Source organism: Condylura cristata, unplaced genomic scaffold (genome assembly GCF_000260355.1).
Source record: "Condylura cristata isolate star-nosed mole 26May11 unplaced genomic scaffold, ConCri1.0 scaffold00011, whole genome shotgun sequence".
NCBI classification, from domain to species: domain Eukaryota; kingdom Metazoa; phylum Chordata; class Mammalia; order Eulipotyphla; family Talpidae; genus Condylura; species Condylura cristata.
The window spans coordinates 18,490,942-18,514,120 of record NW_004567112.1 but is presented as its reverse complement, the minus strand read 5'-3'; the positions used below and the strand labels follow the sequence as shown (position 1 = coordinate 18,514,120).

The 23,179-nt window shown below is 37.5% G+C and overlaps 1 protein-coding gene across 4 annotated transcripts in view; it reads right to left on the bottom strand.

The window, feature by feature from the left end:
- Window positions 1-22,770, bottom strand: part of CHUK (conserved helix-loop-helix ubiquitous kinase) — a 32,265-nt gene extending 9,495 nt beyond the window's left edge. For 2 of the 4 annotated variants that reach the window (XM_012723900.1, XM_012723898.1), the window contains exons 1-16: window positions 22,585-22,743; window positions 19,302-19,396; window positions 17,093-17,207; window positions 16,347-16,416; window positions 15,153-15,241; window positions 14,091-14,180; window positions 11,679-11,803; window positions 11,379-11,486; window positions 10,346-10,481; window positions 9,096-9,290; window positions 8,131-8,233; window positions 5,415-5,538; window positions 4,890-5,041; window positions 2,070-2,131; window positions 733-842; window positions 47-96 (exon numbers count right to left, since the gene is read on the bottom strand). In XM_012723900.1, coding sequence (XP_012579354.1) covers window positions 47-96; window positions 733-842; window positions 2,070-2,131; window positions 4,890-5,041; window positions 5,415-5,538; window positions 8,131-8,233; window positions 9,096-9,290; window positions 10,346-10,481; window positions 11,379-11,486; window positions 11,679-11,803; window positions 14,091-14,180; window positions 15,153-15,241; window positions 16,347-16,416; window positions 17,093-17,207; window positions 19,302-19,396; window positions 22,585-22,689 — 1,729 coding nt within the window. In that variant the 5' untranslated portion in view covers window positions 22,690-22,743. Of the gene's footprint in view, window positions 1-46; window positions 97-732; window positions 843-2,069; window positions 2,132-4,889; window positions 5,042-5,414; window positions 5,539-8,130; window positions 8,234-9,095; window positions 9,291-10,345; window positions 10,482-11,378; window positions 11,487-11,678; window positions 11,804-14,090; window positions 14,181-15,152; window positions 15,242-16,346; window positions 16,417-17,092; window positions 17,208-19,301; window positions 19,397-22,584 lie in introns of all 4 variants that reach the window. The other 2 variants (XM_012723897.1, XM_012723899.1) reach the window with 2 other exon arrangements.
- Window positions 22,771-23,179: the final 409 nt, after the last annotated feature.

Here is a 23,179-nt window from a genome sequence, read left to right as displayed (position 1 = left end):
AAAAAAAAAAAAAAAAAGCCTATGCTTACTGTGATAAGTGTCTCACCTGGAGGTCTGTGCTTTAACTGCTTATACAGATCAATGGCACGCTGTTCTCTGCAAAAGAGAAGGCATATTTCTGTGTGTACACATAATTTAATTCCCTAATAATCCACTTAACCAACAACATTTGAACAGGATAATTATCACTTTTTAAAGCAAATACATATAGCCAACGAATATTTTACTGAGTAATAAGATCTTAAAATGTAAAGCTTAATATACTTCACATATGCTCTGATCTACCACCATATATACAAAATTCTTCTAACAGAAACACTTAAATGACAAATATTATGGTAACTACAGAAAACAGTGTTAAGTTTCTAACCCAAACACTTAGGACATCAAGGCACTGAATAGAGCACTGAATAGACAATATCTTAGACCAGAATAATTATGATAAGGAAGTAATTTACATTTTAGCATACTTTAAAAATTCTTACCCTTCATATGAGAAGATACTTTGATTTAAATAGTAAAGATCAACCCAAAAAGATTTTCCTGAAATTTCCTCTAAGTTAAAAAAAAAAAAAATCCTTTTAAAATATGATGCCAATTTAGGGAAAGAAAAGCTCTAAAAAAGAAAGAAAGAAAGAACCACATACAGGCTTAATCTGCCAGATCTACACAGAAACAATTTGCTAAAATAATTTGCAGATACCAGTATTAAGAACACGAGCACATTCTTACAGAGACTCCATCGTGTCTCCCTGGCGTCTTCCATAGGGGCTCTTCTGTAGCTCCATGATTTCAGTGTGCAGGGACATGATCTGATCCTCCAGGTATCCAATGACGCCCACCTAAAATATGGAGAAACACAAAGGAAATGACAGGCTTGCCACCACACAACACAGAAAAGAACTCAAATCTTAGGGAATGGCTTGCTAATACACAAGAACAAAAGAATTTAATATGAAAACTGATTTTGTTCAAGTCTTTTTCTTTTAGACCCTGACACTTAATCTGCCAGAGAACATACTTTTCCTATCCTCCTTCCTTTTCTGACAACTATAAGCTACTAGCATTTACTCTCTCCTGAAAAGCAAAAAGCAGAAAAAGTAACCACCAAAACAAGTGATATGGTTTCACTGTCCTAGAGTTTATACCTCCAGAGTTTTTGTTGCTTCTTACTCCTTACTGCCCTAAGTAGTATGGCAGGAAGACAAAGACGAGATTTCCAACTGGGATACCAACTGCCTCATCCATACACTCAGGTGAAAACTGGTACCACAGACAGCAACAATTTGAAAGCGCTAAGAATGATGCTAAGGTACAGGATGAAGAAGGAAACTGTGATCTAGAGTACACTCTACACTTAGGGTTCAAAGTGGTATAATTTTGAGAGTGAAGGGAGTCCAATAGGTAGTTATGGTAAGATAGTTATATACTGGAACTATCCCGAATTAACAAGTTATGAAGCCCTCCTTGCTAAACTAGTGATAAAATAGCAGCAAGAATGACCATTTGTTACTCCTTTCAAATTCATCTGCGTGAATTATATCTACCAAAAAAGATATAATTTCCATAATATATGGAAACTGAAGCCCAGCAAGGCTTTAATTTGATCTCATTTTGCCAAAGTCCTTGTTTTTATCCTTCTATATGTACAAGGTATCCACTAGATACTTTTCTGAGCTTCAGGAGTGACATGAAAAATACCTCACATGCCTAAAGCAGAGATACTGTTTAAGAGAGGTCCCAGAGGCCCTCCCTGGTGGCGCAGCGGGTTAAAGCACAAAACTGAGAAGCTAAAGCCACTTCCGCATGAGTTTGATTCCTGCCTGCTCTGGAGGAGACCACATGGAGAGGCAGACCTCTCCTGGCCCGCCCGCTGCTCCCCTCAGCAGTGTACTTCGTCCATCTGCCTGTTCTGCTCCCCACTCTGTCTCTAGTGAAGCCTTTCGCCGCCCCTGCACCTCTGGCCTGTACTCCAGTTCTGTATGGATAAATAAATAAATCTTTAAAAAAAAATAAAAAAGAGAGGTCCCAGAAATTCAGAGGCACAGAGAACGAACTCGGGGTTTTACCTCAGCATAGTGAATAGCCTTTTCTTCCATCTCCTTCCATGCTTTTAACATTTTTTCTGAGGCTAAAAATAAAAGTCTAAATTTAGTTATCTCAGAAATAATCACAACCTCAGTTATTGATCTACCCACTTCCTTGCCATATCACTATCAAAAATGGTGTTATTGGTTAAAATATCCCTAAAAAGATAAGCTGAAGTTCTAACCCCAGTATCTTAAAATGTGACATCTGGAAATAGGGTCATTGCAAATACAATTAGCTAAGTTAAGATGAGGTCAATCTGGAGTAGGGGACTCATACTACACTATAACTAGTGTCCTTACAAAAGGAGGAGAACACAGAGACACACACATATCATGGGGGAGCACCAGCTGATGATGGAAGCAGAGACTGAAGTGCTGCAGCTGCAAGAAACTAGAGACAGCGGGCAAAACACCAGTAGCTAGGAAGAAGCAAGAGAGTATTCTTTTCCACAGGTTTCAGAGGGATTATGGCCTTGCCAATACTTGAATTTTGGTCATTAGCCTCTGGACATAGTGACAATTCAATATACATAGGTTAACCAATGTAACACATCAACAAGAAAATAAAGGTTAAAATCATGATAAATATCAATACATGCAGAGAAAGCACCCATTTATGATAAAAAGGACAATGAGTGTTCCAGAAAGTGAAGAGACACAGAAGGAACAATCACTATTCAAAGAAAGAGTAAATAAGAACTTCGCAGACCTAAGAAGAGAAATAAACATGAATCTAGGAAACAGGAAGAACAGTCATGTTTCCAAATATAAAAAAGACACAACACTGTTAATTTATCAAAAGGAAAAAAATATTAAACACTGCTAGAAAAAAAAGGAATGTGCGCCCTCCCTGGTGGCGCAACAGGGTAGAGCGTAGCACTGCAAGCTGGCTGCAGCTGCTTCAGTGCAACTTTGATCCCTGGCCCCAGAGGTGATCCACATGGCACGGCAGACCTCCCTTGACCAGCCCGTTGTTCCCCTCAGCAGTGTAACTTGTCAATCTGCCTGTTCTGCTTCCCACTCTGTCTCTGGTGAATACTCTTGCCGTCCCCAACCTCTGGCCTGTATGTACACCAGCTCTGTATGCATAAATGAATAAATCTTTAAAAAAAAAAAAGGAATATAGCATTTCCGATTTGTCAGCAGTTACTGTCTAGGCTAAAAGAGAGTGGGAATGAAGTGTTCACTGTCCTAAAATACAAAAATTTCCAGCTAAGAGTACTCTAACTAGGGTCCTCCCTGGTGACTCAACAGGTTAGGATGCAGCACTGCACGCTGGCAGCAGCTGCTCCAGTGCAGGTTCAATCCCTGGCTGGGGAGGTGACCCACATGGCGCGGCAGACCTCTCCTGACCCGCCCACTGCTCCCCTCAGCAGTGTACTTTGTCAATCTGCCTGTTCTGCTCCCCACTCTGTCTCTGGTGAATCCTCTCACTGCCCCTGCGCCTCTGGTCTGTACCCCAGTTCTGTATGAATAAATAAATCTTTAAAAAAAAAAAACTGTAACCAGAAAAATTATCATTGAAATATGAAAGTGAAGGAAAGGCTTTCCCAGGCAAATAAAATATAATGATGTCGACTACTATAGACCTGCCGTACAAGAAATCTTAAAATAAGTTGTTGTAGAAGAAAAAACACAAAACCTTTAACAGTGACAAGAAGAACATAGAATCAGAAGTATAAATGAGTAATATGAGACAACAAAGCACTACTGGGGAGGAAGATCAGATAAGAACCAGCAGAGTGACAGTGAATCCATACCAGTTCAAAAAAGACTTTCTTGGACAATCTGACATAATCCTCATAGTAAGCACAAAGCAAAAATTTAGACCTGAGACACAGAATATATGAAGAAACAGAAAGGAACACTAGGGGAAACCATCCAAGTAAAAATGCAGAGAGAAACAAGTGAAAACGAAACAATCAAAAAACAAAACTTAAAAAAAAACAAAACACAAAAAGACAGAAAATAAAATCCATGTATCAATAAGACAGAGAGTCCAGATGCCAAACAGCTTCACTTATTTGTGGAATTTAAATAACTAAAGCACAAACTGGCAAAGCACAGCAAAGATACTTCTCAGCTATGGAAAATACACTGGTTGTCAGAGGGAAGACGGGGTGAGAGAAGGGGGATACAGGAAGGAGGGAACAGGACAGGGCACAAGAGTCTTGGGCAAGTGAAGCACATGTGAAGATACAAAGATATACCCAGAGTGTAAACAAGTGACAAGTTGATGACATTTGAAAGGAAAAAGTGAAAGAAACACAAATACTAGTGATGATCCCTTCAATTTATTATTTAAATTTGACTCTGCTTTTTACATTTTTTAGTATATCTGAAGGGAGAAAAGCTGATGTCAAATACTGAAAAATTGAAGACTGTACAATAAAAAACACTGCAACTCCGTAATAAAAGGTGTTTGGACCGGGAGGAATAACCCTAATACTATTTACAATATGAAAACTAGCTTAAGACTTCCCTGGCTAAAAGATACTTCAGTGTATACTTTATAACTTTTAAAATGAAGATTTAAAAGGTCACAGATTCTTAAATAATTACTGTATTTTTCTGGAGGTAAACAATTTTAATCCAACTGTGAAAAATAAGAATGTACAGCTGCTCAACTAAGGGTTAGAAACAAAAATCTACAAAACAAACATGGTTTATAATGAATTGCCCTGTCTCTTGTTCTAGTAAAACTATAAATGAAACAACTGCCCATGAGTAATGAAGGCAACACAGTAATGGTTTCAAAAGACTATATGTTTCTTTCAAATACATTGCCCAAACACTTACATATTCCATAAGTCATTTGCTCACTATATCTTTCCAAGTCAAGCTGAATGCTTTTATGAAAAAATTCCAATTTAGCTTTCAGTTGCTGAGATGCTGAAATCAACATGTTCTTCATTTTTGTCAAGTTAGCATTATATCTAAGAAGACTTAGCCTAAATCACAGGGAGAAAAAAAAAATTTCAGAAACATCAGACAAAATTTAAAAACCTCAGTTGCGATACACCAAAGCCCAAATGTCTATTAGAAATAATAAGAAATAGGTGATCGCTTGAATCTGGTCTCTCTGTTCCTTCCTGTGATAGTCTATAATAAAACAATCTCCTGCACTAGGAACTACTCTCAAGTTATTGCAACCGGATGGTTTCAGACTATTTGTGAGAAATGTACATATCTGACAATATTACATTTCAATTCAGTCCAATATCCTACTATTGCATGTAACGGTGCTAAATGAAAATGGGTGAGATCAGCTCCTCACTATGAACACACATGACATTGCGCCTCTAAACAACAGAACCCACTCACATGGCTGCTCTCTGCCCCTGAAAGAGCCTGCTGTAGTCTTCTTTCAGCCCCGACACATAGTGCACTGCTTCGGCCCATACTTTACGTAGCTGTATAATTGGAAGCTGTATTTTGCTGTCCTGTACTACATGGAAGGAGACAGGAAAAAGGAAAAGAGCAGGTGTTACTTTTGAAGATCTTAAGGTCATTTATCATTCTTTGTGATTTTTCTGTTTAAACAAGTAATATTATCATAGATACTACAAATAACCTCTTGCTACTGTTTAATGCAAGTCAATAGACATTTACTGAGCACCTACAATAGATGAGCTCTGCTTCAGCTACAAAGGGAAATAAATGTGAACACGTAATCCCTTCTCTCTAAACTGGAATACTATTTCTCTTCCACTAATCCAATTTTTTTTTATCTTTCAAGTTCTAAATCTATCACAGTTGATCCTGTCACTGAAAAATGAATTTTATTTCATGGACTACCAATCCAGCTTCAGAAAAGCATACAGGGTAAATGGCAGTTTAATGAGATGTGGTTTCTTCAATGCCAGACTCACATAAAGGGAATGCTACTTTCTAAAACTATGCCAGCTAGGTGTTCGGTTTACTGAAATCTCCAAGAATGAAAGAGGTTCACCCTAGACTTTTGGGTATTTTCTGTTATTATTTTTTGGTGAAAACCTTCAGGGACAGGTTTCTCTGCTAGTGTTCATGGTGAGAAAACATATTATCTGAAGCAGATTTTTTTTTTTAAGAAAACTACCTGGAAAAAATTTTTATTTCCTATAATAATTACTAATAGCCTCAATTAACCTTTCTTCTATTTTTATATACTTAGATTTCCTCCTGAGACGTCCTACCAAAATATCAAAACCCAAACAAAACAAAAATAATCCAAATGTTTTTCTGAAATTAATGCCTGAGGAAGGGGTACCTTATGCCCCTCCACTCAAAACACATTTACAAAATAAAATCTGAAAGGGCTTAAGAGGAATGACACCCTATTAGCAACAAGCAAGTCTAGATCCCAGATCTTTGGCTTCCTAATACTATCTCGACTTAAAACAGCCAGGGATCCTTGGAGAAATAGCAGATTCTAGAATGATGGCAGGAAATTCATGAGATGAATCTGGAGCATATTATAGTGCTAGAATAAGGAAGTATTTAAAAAAAAAATGACTAAATCTGCAACGATTTCAACACAAGCATTAGTACTGGATTATAATCTAAAGCATAAAAATAAATATCCATCAATCTAAACTGACATAATAAATGACTGAAAAAATAAATAAACGGGAGAAAAGAAACAAAGAAATAAATCTTTAAATAAATTAAGTAGCTACGCTATCCCCCTTTTTAAGCGTGGGTTCTGCACAGTGACTTCCTCCCAAAGAGGAGAGTATGGGAAGAGGGTTAAAAAAAAAACAAAAACTAAAATTACACTGGAGAAAGTAGACAAGACTACTGTAGCTGGAATCAAAGTCAGCAAAAAAGTCATAAACATGCTGAGAGTGTGTACCCTTTATATAACATGATGAAAATGGCACTTTATTTCTGTGATCTTTCTCTGAAAACACTGTAATTCTCGTCCAATCATGAAAGGAAAAAAGTCAGATAAAATATAACAGAAATAAACTGCAATATTTACAAAACAGAGACAAATTACAAAATATTTGAGTGGTAATGCCTTAAAACTATCAAGATCATCAACAACAAGGAAAGTCTAAGAAATTGTGACAGCCAAGAGGAGCCTCATTACAACTAAAAGTAATGTGGCATTCTGGATGAATCCGGGAACACAAAGGGACACCTAACAAACACAAGGAAAACTGAATGAAGTGTGGATATTGGCTAATATTAATATGCTGGCTCATTAATTGTAACAAATGTACTGTTATTAGTTAAGATGTTAATAACAGGGGAAACCATGTGTGAGAAAGGGGAGTAACATAAAAAAGAATACTGTACATTGCTCAACTTTTTCTAATCTAAAGCCATTCCTTAAAAAACTCTTATTAATAAAACAGAACAGTGGCAAAATTAAGTCTAGAGAAGGATTAACTGGAAAGCAACATGAAGGAACTGTCTGAGGTGAAGGAAATGTTCGATACCTTGATAGTGATATCAATTATATGTGTATATGTATATATTTGTCAAACTATAGGATCTGTGCATTTCACTATACTCAAACTCTCAAAAATTTTTAAAAAGAGAAGAAAAACAACAAAATACAGAGAGGAAAGAGTGTAATTTTAGCCCTTATGTCCAATTTTCTTGATTTTGTAAGTTGGAACTTGATTTTGACTAGACAGAAAGTGATCACCAAACTTATTCAAAAGAAAAAAAAAATTCTCACAGGGTAAATAAAAATATTTGAACACCAAGGTTGCCTAATTCAATACACAGTATAAAATGAAATAAATATTTGAGCATTCTTAAACAATAAAGACGCAACTAAAAAAAGTAGGCTCAGTTAATAGTGGCAATTCTTCTTTCTGTAAGAGCCCTATGGTTAGGAATATGTCTTCTTCCAAATCAGGAATCTGGTAGGTTTTAAAACCCGTCTTTGCACCTTCAAACTACAAACTCATTTGTCAACACATATAGAAACCTCAAGTATGAGACACACTAAAAACACCAAAAAAACCATTTCCACTAATCATGTGTTGAATCAAAGTGGTATCATGTCAGATTTAAAAACTCAGCTAAAAAATGGGCTACTTACCAATATAATTTACACAGTCAGATAAACTTCTGGAAGCAAACGGTCCTTCATACACAGTCTTACTTTTATCAAACAAGTAAACCATATAGCTATCACAACCTCTCTGAAAAAGAATTTAAAAGAAAGGTTCTTAAAAATCCTAGGTTCTCTTAAGTATTTAAGCAACAGATTTCCTACACCTAAATGCAAATGAATGAAGTCAACAATAACATAACTTTCAGACTTAGAGTTGAAACTTTAAAGAAAAATAAAAACTGCAGTAGGGGTTAAAATAAAAAGCAAGCACCATGCCAAAAAAAAATAACCCAAAAAACCCAAAGCAACATATATCTATGCAATGGGAATGCTATTCCATAGTCAAAAGGAATTAAGTACTGATAAAGGCTATGGACAGATGAAACTCCAAAAAGCCAGATGGTACAGATTGTATGATTCCATTTATATGAAATGTTCGGAAATGGCGAATCTATAAAGTAAATTAGTGGTTGCCTGGAGTGGGCAGAATGGAAATTAACAGTTAACAGACATGAGAATTCTTACTGAGATGAAGTGTTTTAAAACTGGTTTATGGTGATGGTGGAATAATTTTAGTTAAAAAGAAAAAAATCACTTAATTGCAATATGCCCCAATAAACTGATGAAAAATGAAAAAAAAAAATCATGACCACAATCATATTTTACCATCCATCTATCCTCTGGCAGGATCTATGAGACTTCTGGTCTAATTTCAAGGTTCTAGGCTTTCAGTACAAAACATGGAGGAGGAGGAGGAAGAGAGAAGTGGTAACACCAAAGAGAAAGTCATTTATATCTTATTCACTTGGCAAAGCAATGCTACACAGTATTAGTAAGATAAAACAAGAATTATAAAATGTGAACCATCCCCCTCATATGTGTAAAAGTGTGAGACATGTAAACCCTTTTAGCAGATTTCTTATACTCTAAGTATATTAGAATTCTCTTACAACTCCATCTAGAACACACTGAGAGGCTGGTTTCCGAGGATCCAGAGAAATTCCCATCTCTGAAAGAAGCTCTTGAGAAACGGTATTTATTCCAGTTTCACGCTCAATGCGAGACTGTAGTGAATGAAGACTTTCATCCGGTGGCAAAAGAAAGGAAATTAACTTGGCAGAAGTCATATTTAAGATGTGTACTATCTGTAAAAATAAGAACAAAGAGAAATGATTATTGATCACTGAATACATAAAAGATTCAACATGAGCCAAACGTTTTATCACTGACGGAAACAAATTTCAATCATTTTCAAAATAAGATCTCCAATATTTATGAAATGGCAATCTGGAATCTGAAGAGCAGGGTTTACTTTTCTAAAACAACAGATTTTAGTTATAAGGGAAAAGATTTCTAAGGTCTAGGGATGTACAAATTCCAGAACTAAAAATCCTAATTTAAAAAGAAAACATATATTCTGAGAAGCATATCATGGATCTAGAAGAAAAAATTCCATTTACAAAAGTGCCTAAGAGATGCCAACCATGCACATAATATTCTGTTAATTGCAACTTGTAATCATCATTTGGGCAATGGAGAGAAACCAGCTCTCTGAGAAGTTAAATAACTTGTCAGAGGTCACACAGCTGATAACTGTTAGAGCTCAACTATGAATCATAACTGTCTGACCACTTCATGTTGTCTCAAGACATAATCACCTGATGAAAAGATAGACCTTTGTTTAAACAGCAAAAAGCATTGTTATCCTCATACTCCAGATAAGAGAACCAAATCTGAGAGCAGTGATCTGGTTAAAGGCCCAAAGTTAAATAAGAAAAATCTTAGTCTCACTTAAAGCAGTCTGATGAGGACAAGAGAGTTTAAGAGTCAGTTGGGGGTTTCACTCTGGTAGTCAAGGAGAGCTACAGAATTAGAAATCAGCCTTTTGAAACGACATTTAAATCCCATCCTTCCACTACCTTCCCATAAGTCATACAATATTACTACCTGTTGACAAGTATAATAATTTCTTAACATTAGCTAGTATATGCAATGTAAGGATGGGAAAAATAAAAAAAATGCTTCAAAGGAATAAACAACAAATAGCACAAATTAAAACAGAGAAAGCTTAGCATTTCAGCTCTAAGAATATCTTTTATTTTTCAAATAAGCATCAAGATTATAAAATATATTTATGTTCATGCTCTGAATAGACTTGTTAACTTCAATAGAAGACTTAAGTAGACCCCCGTGAACTAACCTTCAAATTCAGAATATGATCCATTAATAAAAAACATTTTGGCTGCTTCGAAGTAACATCAACAGGTCCTCCTCTTTGCTGAGGATCCCAATTTAGCATCAACTGTAGCCAGCTTTCCATGGGTTCTACTATTAAACTACAAAATGACAAAAATAGACTAAAAATCATTTATGTTTCAATTCTCTTTTAGGACTGTAAAAAAGGTAATTTTACAAGTTATCAATGTCATTTCCTGTTATTTATCTATACCATTTTGCATATTACTTTCAAGTAATTCTAAAATGACAGAGGTCAAGCTTTTTTCCACTAAAAAAATAATAAACATGGCCCTCCCTGGTGGCGCAGCAGGTTAAAGCACCACACTAAGAAGCTAAAGCCCCTTCCGCATGAGTTCGATCCCCGCCTGACCCGGAGGTGACCACATGGCGCTGCAGACCTCTCCTGACCCGCCCGCTGCTCCCCTCAGCAGTGTACTTCGATCTGCCTGTTCTGCTCCTCACTCTGTCTCTGGTGAAGCCTCTCACTGCCCCTGGGCCTCTGGCCTATACCCCATTTCTGTATCCACAAATAAATAAATCTTTAAAAAACAATAATAATAATAAATAATAATAATAAACACAACAAACCCATACATATAAGCTAGTTACTGGTGACTCCAACAGGAGAGTCCAGTTCCATTCACCAAAGAAACTCACTAACTCCCCATCCCAAGAGTTTTCCTGGCACCTAACATGGCAGTTAAATGACAGTAGTTCTGGTTTCCACTAAATCTGTGCTGTCCAATATGGTAGTCACCAGATACAAGTGACTACTGGCACTTACATTTAAGTTAGTTAAAATTAAATAAAATTTAAAATTCATTTTTCAGTGATAGTACTTATCCCTGTGTTCAAAAGCCTCAGGTGACCAGCAAAGAAATAAAATGCTTCCATCAACACAGAAAATTCTACTGCATAATGCTATTTGAAAAATACAACTACTCTGCTGTTCTTTTTTAAGCTCTGAAGAACTTCCTCTACTAAAATGCACTTACCCACAAAGGCTATTTGGTTGAGGTAAGTGGCTACTAAACCGAACTTCTCCTGTCATCTCTTCACCTACAAATATACACTTTGGATCCTTCTTCTTAATCTTCTCATGCCTATTTAAAAAAAAAAAAAGCTGCCTTAGTTGACAACCTGATTCTCATCAACTCATTAAGATCTTTTTTTTTTCCATTTTATTGTATTAAGTTACATGTTGAAAGGCATTATACCATGTATAGAGAAAGGGAAAAAAAAATTGAAAATCTCCATTTCCATCGAGCACACCAAAGTTCTCTTCTATTTCTTACCATGTAAATGGCTGCAGATGATGCAAAAAAGGCCTATATCCAGCAATACATTCAAACACCATGGTCCCAAAGCTCCAATAATCAACAGTGGCTGTGTAAGGCTTATTCTCAAAGAGCTCTGGGGCCTTAAAAAGAAAAATGCTTTAGATGCCAACATAATAATACCAAAAGTACCTTATTTTTGTATTACTGATGACTTAGAATTAAGAATGAAGTTGATTCACTTAAATTCAAAGAAACAATATTTACAGTATTGTTAAACCAATGTAACTTCAATTAAAAAAATACACTTATGAAAATCAATTACTGCAATCCAACACACTGACAAAAAGAAAAATCATATGATTCTATTAACAGATGCTGAGAAAGCATTTGACGAAGTTCAGCGTCCATTTATTTTTATGAAGGTTCTCGAAATTCCTAGGATAGAAGTAACAATATCTTAAGCCATATACAACAAACACACAACCGATATCATTTTCAATACTAGAAAACTGAAATCTTTCCCTTTAAGATCTGGAATAAGACAAGGACAGGCACTCTCACCACTGCTTTTCAATATAATACTATAAGACCCAGCTAGAGCAATAATCACAAAAACTCTTGAATAGTCAAAGCACTCCTGACTAAAATGAGGGAGAATGGAGTTACTACACGCTAGACTTCAAACTATTCAATAAAGCCATAATAATTAAAACAGAATGGTACTGGAACCAAAGGAAAAAAAAAAGAAACACAGACCAATGGAATTAAATTGAAAACCCATAAATAAAGTCATACATGTATGGTCAACTAATCTATGACAAAGGAGCAAAGTATATACAATGGAACAAGGATAATTCCTTCAATAACTGATGCTGGGAAAAATGGAGTACTACATACAAAAGAATAAAACTAGACTACTATCTCACACCATACACAAAAACCAACTCAAAATGGATGAAAGATTTGAACAAAAGATCTGAAACCATAGGAAAAAACACATGCAAGACACTCCATGACATACACCTTAGAAACATCTTTGAGGACTTATCTCCAGAAGTAAAAAAAAAAAATAAATGGAGGAAAAGAAAGACAGCTGTGACTATAGCAAACTAAAAATCTATACAGTAAAAGAGACAATAACCAAAACAAAGAGACATCTTACTGACTGGGAGAAAAGAATTGCATTCCATACAACTGAGAAGGGACTGATATCAAAGATCTACAAAGAGCTCAATAGAAACAAACAATTCAGTCAAAAAATGGGCAAAAAAAAAAAAACAAAAACAAAAAACCTAAAAAGACGCTTCTCCAAAGAGGAAATTAAAATAGTCAAAAAGTATTTGAAAAGGGGCCCTCCCTGGTGGCACAGCGGGTTAAAGCACAGCACTGAGAAGCTAAAGCCACTTCTGCATGAGTTCGATCCCCACCTGCCCCGGAGGAGACCCACATGGCGAGGCAGACCTCTCCTGACCCGCCCGCTGCTCCCCTCAGCAGTGTACTTCATTGATCTGCCTGTTCTGCTCCCCTCTCTGTCTCTGATGAATCCTCTCACCTTCCACATCTCTGGCCTGTACCCCAGTTCCACATGAATAAATAAATCTTTAAAAAAAAAAGTATTTGAAAAATGCTCAACATCCCTTATAATCAGAGGAATGCAAATCAAAACCACAAACACATACCACTTCATATTGGTGAGAATGGCCTGTATCAAAAAGACTGGTAACAACAAATGCTAACAGAGGATGTGGAGAAAAAAGGACCCTTATACTGCTAGTGAAAAGGCAAACTAGCCCAACCACTATGCAAAGATATGTGGAGATTCCTCAAATTACAAAATTGGTGCTACCATATGACCCAGCAATGCCACTCCAAGGAATCTACCCAAAGGGTACAAAAACATTAATTTGAAAGGAAACCAGCACTGCTGGGTTTACTGTAGCACCATTTACAATAGCTAAGATATGGAAATAACCTAAATGTCCCAAAATATAACAGATCAAGAAGATATGGAATACTACTCAGCAATCAAAAAAGGTAGTCATTCCATTTGCAACAAGAACGATGGAGCTGGAAAGGATTATGTTCAGTGAAATAAATCAGAAGAAAAAGAAAAATATCGAGAATGTTACTTACAGGAGGACTATAGGAAAACTGAACAAAGAGTAAAAAAAAAAAAAAAAAAGACAACGCTAGCAGGCAAATTACAGATCCAAGACATGAAGCAGGGAAGGGGGAGGGAGAGAGGTCAAAATAGGGGCGGGAAGAGCACAAGGAACTATGATGATGGTTCACAGGGTGCTATTGTAGTGGCAGATTTAGGGAGATTACACCTAGGGGAGAAATCAAATATTTTACAAAAATGAACAACAGTGTAAGATAATAAAAAACTAAATTAAAACAATGAAAAAAACAAAAACCAAGTCTTACCAGATACTGTAATGTCCCCACAAAAGATGTGCACAGACTTCCCTGATCAACATCTTTTGCATATCCCAGATCAATTATTTTATGCATAATCTGTAAAATAATGTTAAACTGTCGGCAAATTTGAAAAGGGAAAAGCAACTGTGACCTTAACAGGCCCTAGAGAAGGCTGTAGTAGAGCTTCGGTTTATAACAGCACAAATGTGTTCTAAGTCTGATCTCCACCACTTTACTAGTCATGTATATATGGTATTACTAACAATCCCTACTCCACAGAACTGTCATTAGGATTCAATGAAATAGTGAAACAATGAAACAACATTCTATCATCTTAGGATAGACTGATGTTAGCAAACACCTGTCTAACTTCAATAGTATTCTGAAGTCTTTGGATGCACAAGACAAAGATGTGCAGAGTACAAAGGACAGGCTTGAAGAGAAAAAGCATCAGCTTGGTGTTATCACCTCCACTGACCAACATCTCACTAACTAAAGAACTCAGGTTCAGACTCTTGGCACTATACAGGATTTGGCCAGAGAAGCACATAAACTACTCAAATTATTCTGATAAAAATAAATATCTTAGGAGTCAATTAACAATTTCTGGTTTCCCACCCCCGCCCCCTCAAACTTCGATTTTAATTTAATTACAGAACTTGGGACTTTGTGAGAGAATAATTAGTTGGGCTTTTTTTTTTTTTTAATCTTAAATTAGTTGGGTTTTTTTGTTTGTTTGTTTTTTACCTTTAAGGAAAGCAGATGTAGAATGTGTGTGTTTTTGGATGTGCTTCTTAAGATTAACAAATTATTTACTCACTGCCTATTACCTCTAGTAGAACTATGCTGGAAAACCAGAGGTAAGCAAATAGTTCTTTTCTGATGGAGCTACTTCACTAGCAGGGAAGAATAACTAAACACATAAGTACAGATCAGTGTAGTAAGGGTTGGGATAGAAAAGGAACAAAATGTTAGGGGTATAGAGGAAAGCCACCAAGCCTCAAAGACTAGCTACATCCGGGAGACTGTCATCAACAGGCATGGGTCATTTCTTTAGGTTCCACCTACCTTTCCACCAACATCCTGAAGAACTATGTTTTCGGGTTTCAGATCACGATGTATAATTTTGTTTTCATGCAAATATCGGATCCCAGACCCTAAAAGTTTAAGATGCATTTTGAAGTAACAGAAAACACTAAATCAAGTAAAAAATACTTCATTTCACATTTTGTACAGATCTGCTCTCTTGCTCAAATTCATATGGCCTCTACAACTAAGGAATAAATGATACTACGGCAGTTGAGATTTTCTTCACAGAAAATCCAGTGACATTAAGGCAAATACTACAGGATTATAATATATGTTCATTAAACTTATAAAAATTAACATTGAAAAGAACATTAAATAGAAATGAGCAAGCATATATTTACACTTGCAGCCTTCCCCTCCAACCTACATCACCTCCTTCAGTTAGACTTTGGATACTATGAACCCAAGAAAGACAGCAAAACTAAAATGCATAAACATATTCTTGGTCTTCAAGCTTCCTTCAAAGGCTTAAGTACTAGTTATTTTAGGGATTTTTCAGGTGTAATTTGACTATAAAGTGATGTTTCACCCTGTAAGTTGACCTGAAAACCCATGCCAAAGAGACAGTGATATCGGTAAGTAAGGTTAATTAGGGAGGAGGACTAAAATTAAAAGGTCATTTCACATCTTTCATTAGCAATTAATTCATCTATTAACCGAAAATGGACTCCTAGTCAAAAATAAATAAATTACAAAACATCTTAGTTTTAATTTGACATCACAGTAAAAGTTAAATTTTACTAATTTCATATAGATACTAAAATTTTATGCTTTGTGTGTGTGTGTATATATATATGTGCACGCGCACACACACATACACATATCAACAATTTTCCTTAACTCCCAAATAATAGAATGCAGAATTTTTATATTACCAAAGGGGCATTAAATTATTAATATTATTATTATTGCATAGAGTATTGGGGTATAGACTAGAGGTGCAGGGGGTGAGAGGATTCACCAGCGACAGTGGGGAGCAGAACAGACAGATCCACTGAAATGCACTGCTAAGGGGAGCAGCAAGTGAGACAGGAGAGGTTTGTTGCACCATAGCTCCCTGGCCAGGGCTCAAACTCAGGCCATAGCAGTTCTTAACCCTGAGACTTAACCCCTAGCCACCAAAGCAGCCCAGAGGTATTACATTATGATAGTATTTTTATATTGACTACATACCTATATCACTCAGTAAAGAAAGAATCTGGCTTTCTTTAAGTCCACAGCAATTTTCTGGTTTGTTCAGTAGCTAAAGAAATAAAAGAAGTCTAAAAAAATGTATACTGCCAATATTACACGGCAATAATAACAACATTTTCAGTGCTATATAAGATTATTTAGACAACAAAGTAAGTTGTGACTACAAAAATATAAGGGAAAAAAAATCACCAAATCCATACTGAGGACAGAAATATCATGACAAGGTTTATGTAATTAAAGTAAAATATTTGAAGTTGGAAAAAAATAAAAACAAAAAACCCAAAATGCAAACAATTCTATATGATGGATTTAAAATAAGACTTGAAAGATTTGCAGTGGAGAAAACAACTTTTTTCTAAACACCTTCAACATGGATATCTTGATCTAACATCAATATAATCCCATCCTGTAAAAAACAGTAACAAAAAAATGTTACTGTTCTAAATCAATAAACATATGTGATCAATAAACATTTCCTGTAAAAGGTACAATGGCAAACACTTTGGCCCGTCCCAGCTATTCACCTCTGTCACAGTAGTATGAAGTAGCCATAAACAATATATAAAGAAAAAGCCTGGTTATGTTCCAATAAAATTTTATTTACAAAAAAAAAAAAATGGTAACAGGTCACAGTCCTTATTCTTAATTATCATATTTAAAGTTCTTCAGGCACTGCTAAAGAACTGTTCACTATTTGCTCTCATCATCTCAAAATATTCACATACCTTCCGGAGATCTCCTCCGGAACAGTATTCCATTGCTAGAAGAGGCACATCATTAATTAAAAAATTCAATTCCTCAGGAACATCGCAGGCCTTTACAACATTCTCATGGTTCAACCTAAAAAAGGAAGGGAAAACATTCTAATTAAAAACTGCTTTTCAATGAGTGGACTATGGTGGTGGACTATGGGAGCGTTGGCGAGGGGTCCACTATGATAACAGCACTTGAAGGTAGGAAGCCCACGTTTCTCAAATACTAACAATGGTTAATACTAACAATGGTGTAAACCAACATTACTACAATAAAAAATAAAAATAATAAAATAAAAATTGCTTTCTAGTCAAAAGGGACAAGGTTTGAAATGGTGAGTAATTAAAGGGAACTGAGGGGAAAGAAAATATATATATTTGGCATTATTTGGCATTATTTATAAATTTGTCATTTGTGTAATTAAAAATAATTTTTTAAGGAAATATAGATTAAAAATACCATTACTACTATCGCATTTCTATGTGGCAAGCAGTAAGCACTTTGCATGCATTAACTCATTGACTTGTCACAGTAATTCTACAATAAGTAGAACTTAATTACACAAGAGAAAACTGAAGCACACACTGGTTAAGTAACATAAATCACAGTGTATAGATGATCAAGTACGGATACAATGTGCCCATCTGGTTCCAAAGCCTATCTAAGATGACCTCTCCTATAATCACAATGTCACTCAGAGGTAAAGTCTATTAAAATTTTCATATTTCCTTTCAGCTTTTAATCTGTGCACAAATAAATTTTCTTCTATGAATTCTGAACCACAATACATCTGTTTTCTGACATGCTTTTATTAACTTAACAATCTATCATCCCAGCTGCCGCCACTGCCACCATCACCACCACAACCATCATCAGACAATAGATGTCAAACCTAAAAGAGATTCACAGGCCCAGGAACCTAAAGAAACAATCTCAGACAGAGCACTATTAACAAGCTTTCCTGATGCTGGCCACCTATTACCAAGTTTGGGTGCAGACCCTGGAGTCAGAATTTTACATCCAGACTCTACTGTCTACCAGTTGTATGACTATGAACTTCATTACTGTAAACAAGGTTAATACCTAATTATACAGTTTTTGTGACAACTAGCAGATTTATAAAGCACTGAATAGATTACTTTTGCAGTTTTAAAGATATGCCTGCTTCACCCTCAAGAATTTACTTCTCCCCTTTAGACGGCTGTTCTTAGTAACCCATTTCAAACAAATAGAAATGATGAAATAATTCCAGGCAAAGATCCTAACAGACAGGCTTCTTGCTTCTGTCTCAGCTCCCTCACTTTGGGGAGCCTGAGTTGCCCTGTCATGAAGGCATGCAAGCATCCCTGTGGGAGGCCCACATGCTGAGGAACTGATGCTGCTGGCAAAAGCATATAAAAGAACTTGGAAGGAAATATTCCAGCTCCAGTCACACCTTTGGATCATTATTACTCCAGTCAACATTTTAAGATGTTTCAGGAGAAATCTGAGCCAGAAGCACCCAACTAAGTCACTCCCAAATTCCTAAGTCACAGAAACTGTGAGATGGTAAGTATTTGCTGTATTAAACCACTAATTTGGGGGTAAAACTGGCCAAAAGAATAAGTAAACTATTCAACAAAAGCAGTAAGAATAAAGAAATAGGTGTAGTGATTGTTACTTAACTAGAAAGTATAGCAAATAGTATTGCCCAAGGTCCAGAAGAGACGGATTCTGCCCTTGAAGACAGTATAATTTCTAGTTAACTTTTTAAACTAATTCTTTTTTTTTTTAAAGATTTATTTATTTATGCATACAGTAGACCTGGGGTACAGGCCAGAGGTCCAGAGGTGCAGGGGCCGGGCCGTGAGGATTCACCAGAGACAGTGGGCGAGACAGGAGAGGTCTGCAGCGCCACATGGGCCACCTCCAGGGCAGGGATTGAACTCGTACCGAAGAGGGGATTGAACTCGTACTAGCTTGCAGTGCCGTGTCCTAACCCGTTGCACCACCAGAGAGAGCCAAAACCTAATTCTTCATAACATTCGTAATGTGATGCTATTTGAAACAGAACATACATACTTAATGAGAGAGAGGGGGAAAAATACTCAAAAAGATCTGAGAAGGGCAAATTCCTGGCACTGCTCCCTATAATGACATCTAGGGAAGCTGCAAAACTGAGAAAATATCATGTACACTTACTTCTTCATGATCTGGATTTCATGGCACCATCGCTCTCTGTTTTTGGTACTCAGCTCTAGTCGACATGATTTAATTGCTATTTTGACATCAAGTTCCTGCCAACATGGAAAATAAGCAAAAAATATAGTAGGCTCTTATGCATATTGTTATCAAAGAAATGTCAATCTGGTAAAACAAAACTCTTTAGCTCTACTAACTAAATGTTTACCCATAGTCCTCCTGAGTCAACACTTTTGCTAGGTAAATTACGAGCTACACAAGCAATGTTTTAAAACTTTCAGACACACAATCAAAAGTGACTGGCTGATCCTGTATCAGGTTTGTTCAGTACAGTCTCACAATATATTACTAGAAAGAGAAAAACAAAGAACCTTCTCTCTCCAATCTCTTTTCAAAGTTAGTCAAGACAATTAACAAGCCTCCAGACTAAAGAGAATGAAGAGGATAATTCAGAACTTCCTAGCCTCAACAGCAAGAAACAGTTTTAATATTTCCTAAAGCCTAATATAAAAACTCCAGAATTAGTACCTAATTTTTACAGTTCAAATGACATATAAAGAAATCCTATGATGATTATACTTCTGTTTCCATATTATAAAATGAACCTGTCCACTCCTGCCTTTGACTAATGATTTAGTCAATTCTGACTAAAATGAAAACCAACCAGATGCACGTTACAGGAAATAGCCAGGTCTCATCACACAAAGGCATCACTAAGTGAGGCATAGGACCAAAAAGGAGGGGAAAAAAATACAGAGGAAGGAAGACATGGATGGGATAGCCTGAAAGTGTGTGTGTGTGTGTGTGTGTGCGCGGCGCGCGGGAGAGGGACATGGAAGAGATTCGACAGATAGGATAGTCAATGTATACACAGAGAAGAAAAGAACTAAGACAGACTACAATCTAGCCTAACTATAGTCTTCTCTCCCATCAATCTTTCTTCTGTTCTGAGCATGTGCCTTTCTGTAGCTAAGTGTCATTTGAATTCATCAGACAGTCTGGTGTAAGCAGAACAACATAAAGTCTAAAATTTTCATATGAATGAGACAGGAAACTATGTATTTAAAAAGATCCCATCCTAAAAGATCATTTAACTCCTTAAACAATATTTATTTTACTTATGTATGCACACAAGAAGTACAAGGGAGAGGGTTATGTGAGGATTCACTAGAGACAGTGTAGGGTGCAGAACAGGCGGATGGACTGAAATACACTGCTGAAGGGAGCAGAAGGCAAAACAGAAGAGGTCTGCTGTGCCATGTGGGTCAGCTCCCTGGCCAGGGATCAAACTCAGTCTAGCGAACTCGGCCAATTCAGGCCACAGCGTCTGGCAAGGGTTAATTCTAGAGCAATTAAGCTAGACTTAACCCCTGCACCACCAGGGAGGCTTTCCTGAGATTAAGATTCTAAAAGGAGCCAAATGCCTTCCACTTAAGAAATGACGACTGCCACAGAATCAGAAAGTAGAAAAGGTGGTTGTCAGGCAGTGAGGGAGGAAGAAACAGGAAAAAGTATTGTTGAATGGGGTCAGAGTTTCTGTTTGGGAAGACTGAAAAGTTGTGAAGATGGATGTTGGTGATGGTTGTACAACTGAATGCAACTGAACTGTACAGTGACGAAATGATAAGTTTTAAGTTATGAATACTTTATCACAGTTTAAAAAATGACATATTCACCCAACCCCAAGCCAGGGAACAAGAAAAGCAGCCACGATAGCATGCCAGCATGTACATGTATTTTTTTAAGACCAGGCTGATGCATAGGCCTGGTTAGCATGGCTATAGAATCAATATTCCACTGGAAACATTGAGTCTCTCTCTTTTCTCTTTGAGTACTTTATTTCCCCTCTGATGAAAAGAATTATTAAATTTACTGTTTGACTATGAAAGTATTTAATGCTTTATCCTTTTCGCCTTCCATCCTCTCGCCTCCCCCCCTCAAATTTCCTATGAAATGTGCTTCACAAAATTTCATCAGTTCTATCAGTGATATCTGTCCTTCTAACTGCCCACAAGCATCCTTATTCCTGTCACCACGTAAATTTCATCTCCCATCCTGCAATCTGGGCTTTCCCCTTGCATTCATATTCCTTAAGACAGCAAATCATAATTTCTCCTCTTGAATCACTTCTCCATTCATAGGTCAAGCTGCAGACATTTTAGTAATATCTTAACTCCTCCTCCTGTCTCATGTTTTTCTCTTAGATTTATCTTTTATAAAATAATCTTGAACACCACTGCATTTTGATATTTACCTATTTAAGAATGATAATAGCAAGAATAACACAGGAGCAGGAGTTAGTATTTCACAGTTTACATGGGCCGGGTACTATATTTAACTCTCAAACAGACCCACAACATTTGTACATTATTATACACATTTAAGAGGTAAGAAAACAAAGGTTATACTGCAGGGATTAATAATAGTCCACGGTCTACATATCTAAGAATGTCTTTCCAAGTGCATAAACTCCCTCAAGTGGCAATGCATATGGATTTGTGGATGTGCATTTATGCATTTTTTTTCTGCAAAAGGTTTTATAGCTTTTATTGGTAAAATGCCTCAAGCTCAACTCAAACATAATTATTAACTCCTGCTACAGAGGTTAAACATTTCCTATTAAATTAAAGTAAAATTCCCACATCTGATGTCAGCTGTCTTTCACCCCCAGAAAACCTTAGCTCCAGTCCATGCCCTTCCTTTCTGAAGTCTGATCATTTTCACCAACTTAACATCATACTGTTCCCTAAATATCAGGCATCCCCAATTCCAAAGCCTACCCAATGCTTCCAAAGCTTAACGTTACACCACCATGAAATCCCACGTTGCCCAGCCCCTACAGGCATCATATGTCCTCCACACACACACACTCTCTCTCTTCCCAACAGACAGCCCTCCTCATCAGCCCCCTTTGCTCACGCATTTCTATTCACACGTACACCCCGCGATGTCTGTCTCACACGCCCTGACACTCCTCTACATTCAGAGACACAGGCGCTGTCACACTCAGTAAACAACCTGTCATAGCTTGACACTCATACCAAAAGTTCCCCTAACAGTTCTATAACCACACACACGGACCGAAGAGCTCAGATACAACCAAGACTAGGTGATCGGGCTCACGAGGCCCTCTCCTCGCTCCCTCTCCCGCACACAAGCACACACACGGGCACTCGCTGGCCACACGAAAGCCCCAGGTCTCACCGACGATCTCACGTACTGACAGTCACAGTTCCACCGCCACTGACAAGCACCCACCGCGCTCCCTCGCGCCCCGCCTCACCCGGTGCTGGTACAGGCAGACGTTCCCGAAGCCGCCGGTGCCCAGCCGCTCCCGCATCTCCCAGGGCCCGCCCGCGCCCGGCCGCAGCCCCGGGGGCCGCTCCATGGGGCGGGAGGGCAGGCGGCCGCAGGTTCCGCCAACGCTCCGAGGCCGGTTCCGGGCCGCCGAGGCTCGCGCAACTGTCTTCTCGCGAGATGGCACGTCACTTCCGCATTGGTGGAGCGAGGGTGTCTATTGTCCCCCCACAGCCCCGCCCCGAGTTCTCTCCAGGATGCGTGGCTCGGCCTGCAGAAGTGGGGGGATTGCGGGGGGGAAAAGTGGAGCCCTCTGTCCGCTGTTTTACGTTCCCTGGACATTTTCTAGCTGTGTTTCCCCAGTCGTGAAAAAGCTCTTTCTAAACCCTACATTGCTTCCCATCACTTTCCAAGCCAGTCTCCCCTACTGGCCTTTCGTCAAGACCTTGCCATTTCCTGCAGCCCCCACTGCCACTGCCCCAGAACTGGCAAAGACCACCAATGATTTAAATACTGCGGACCTGTGAGACCTGAAAGAATCCTGTGCTAACAGGTCTGCTAATGTACTAGCCTTCATACTT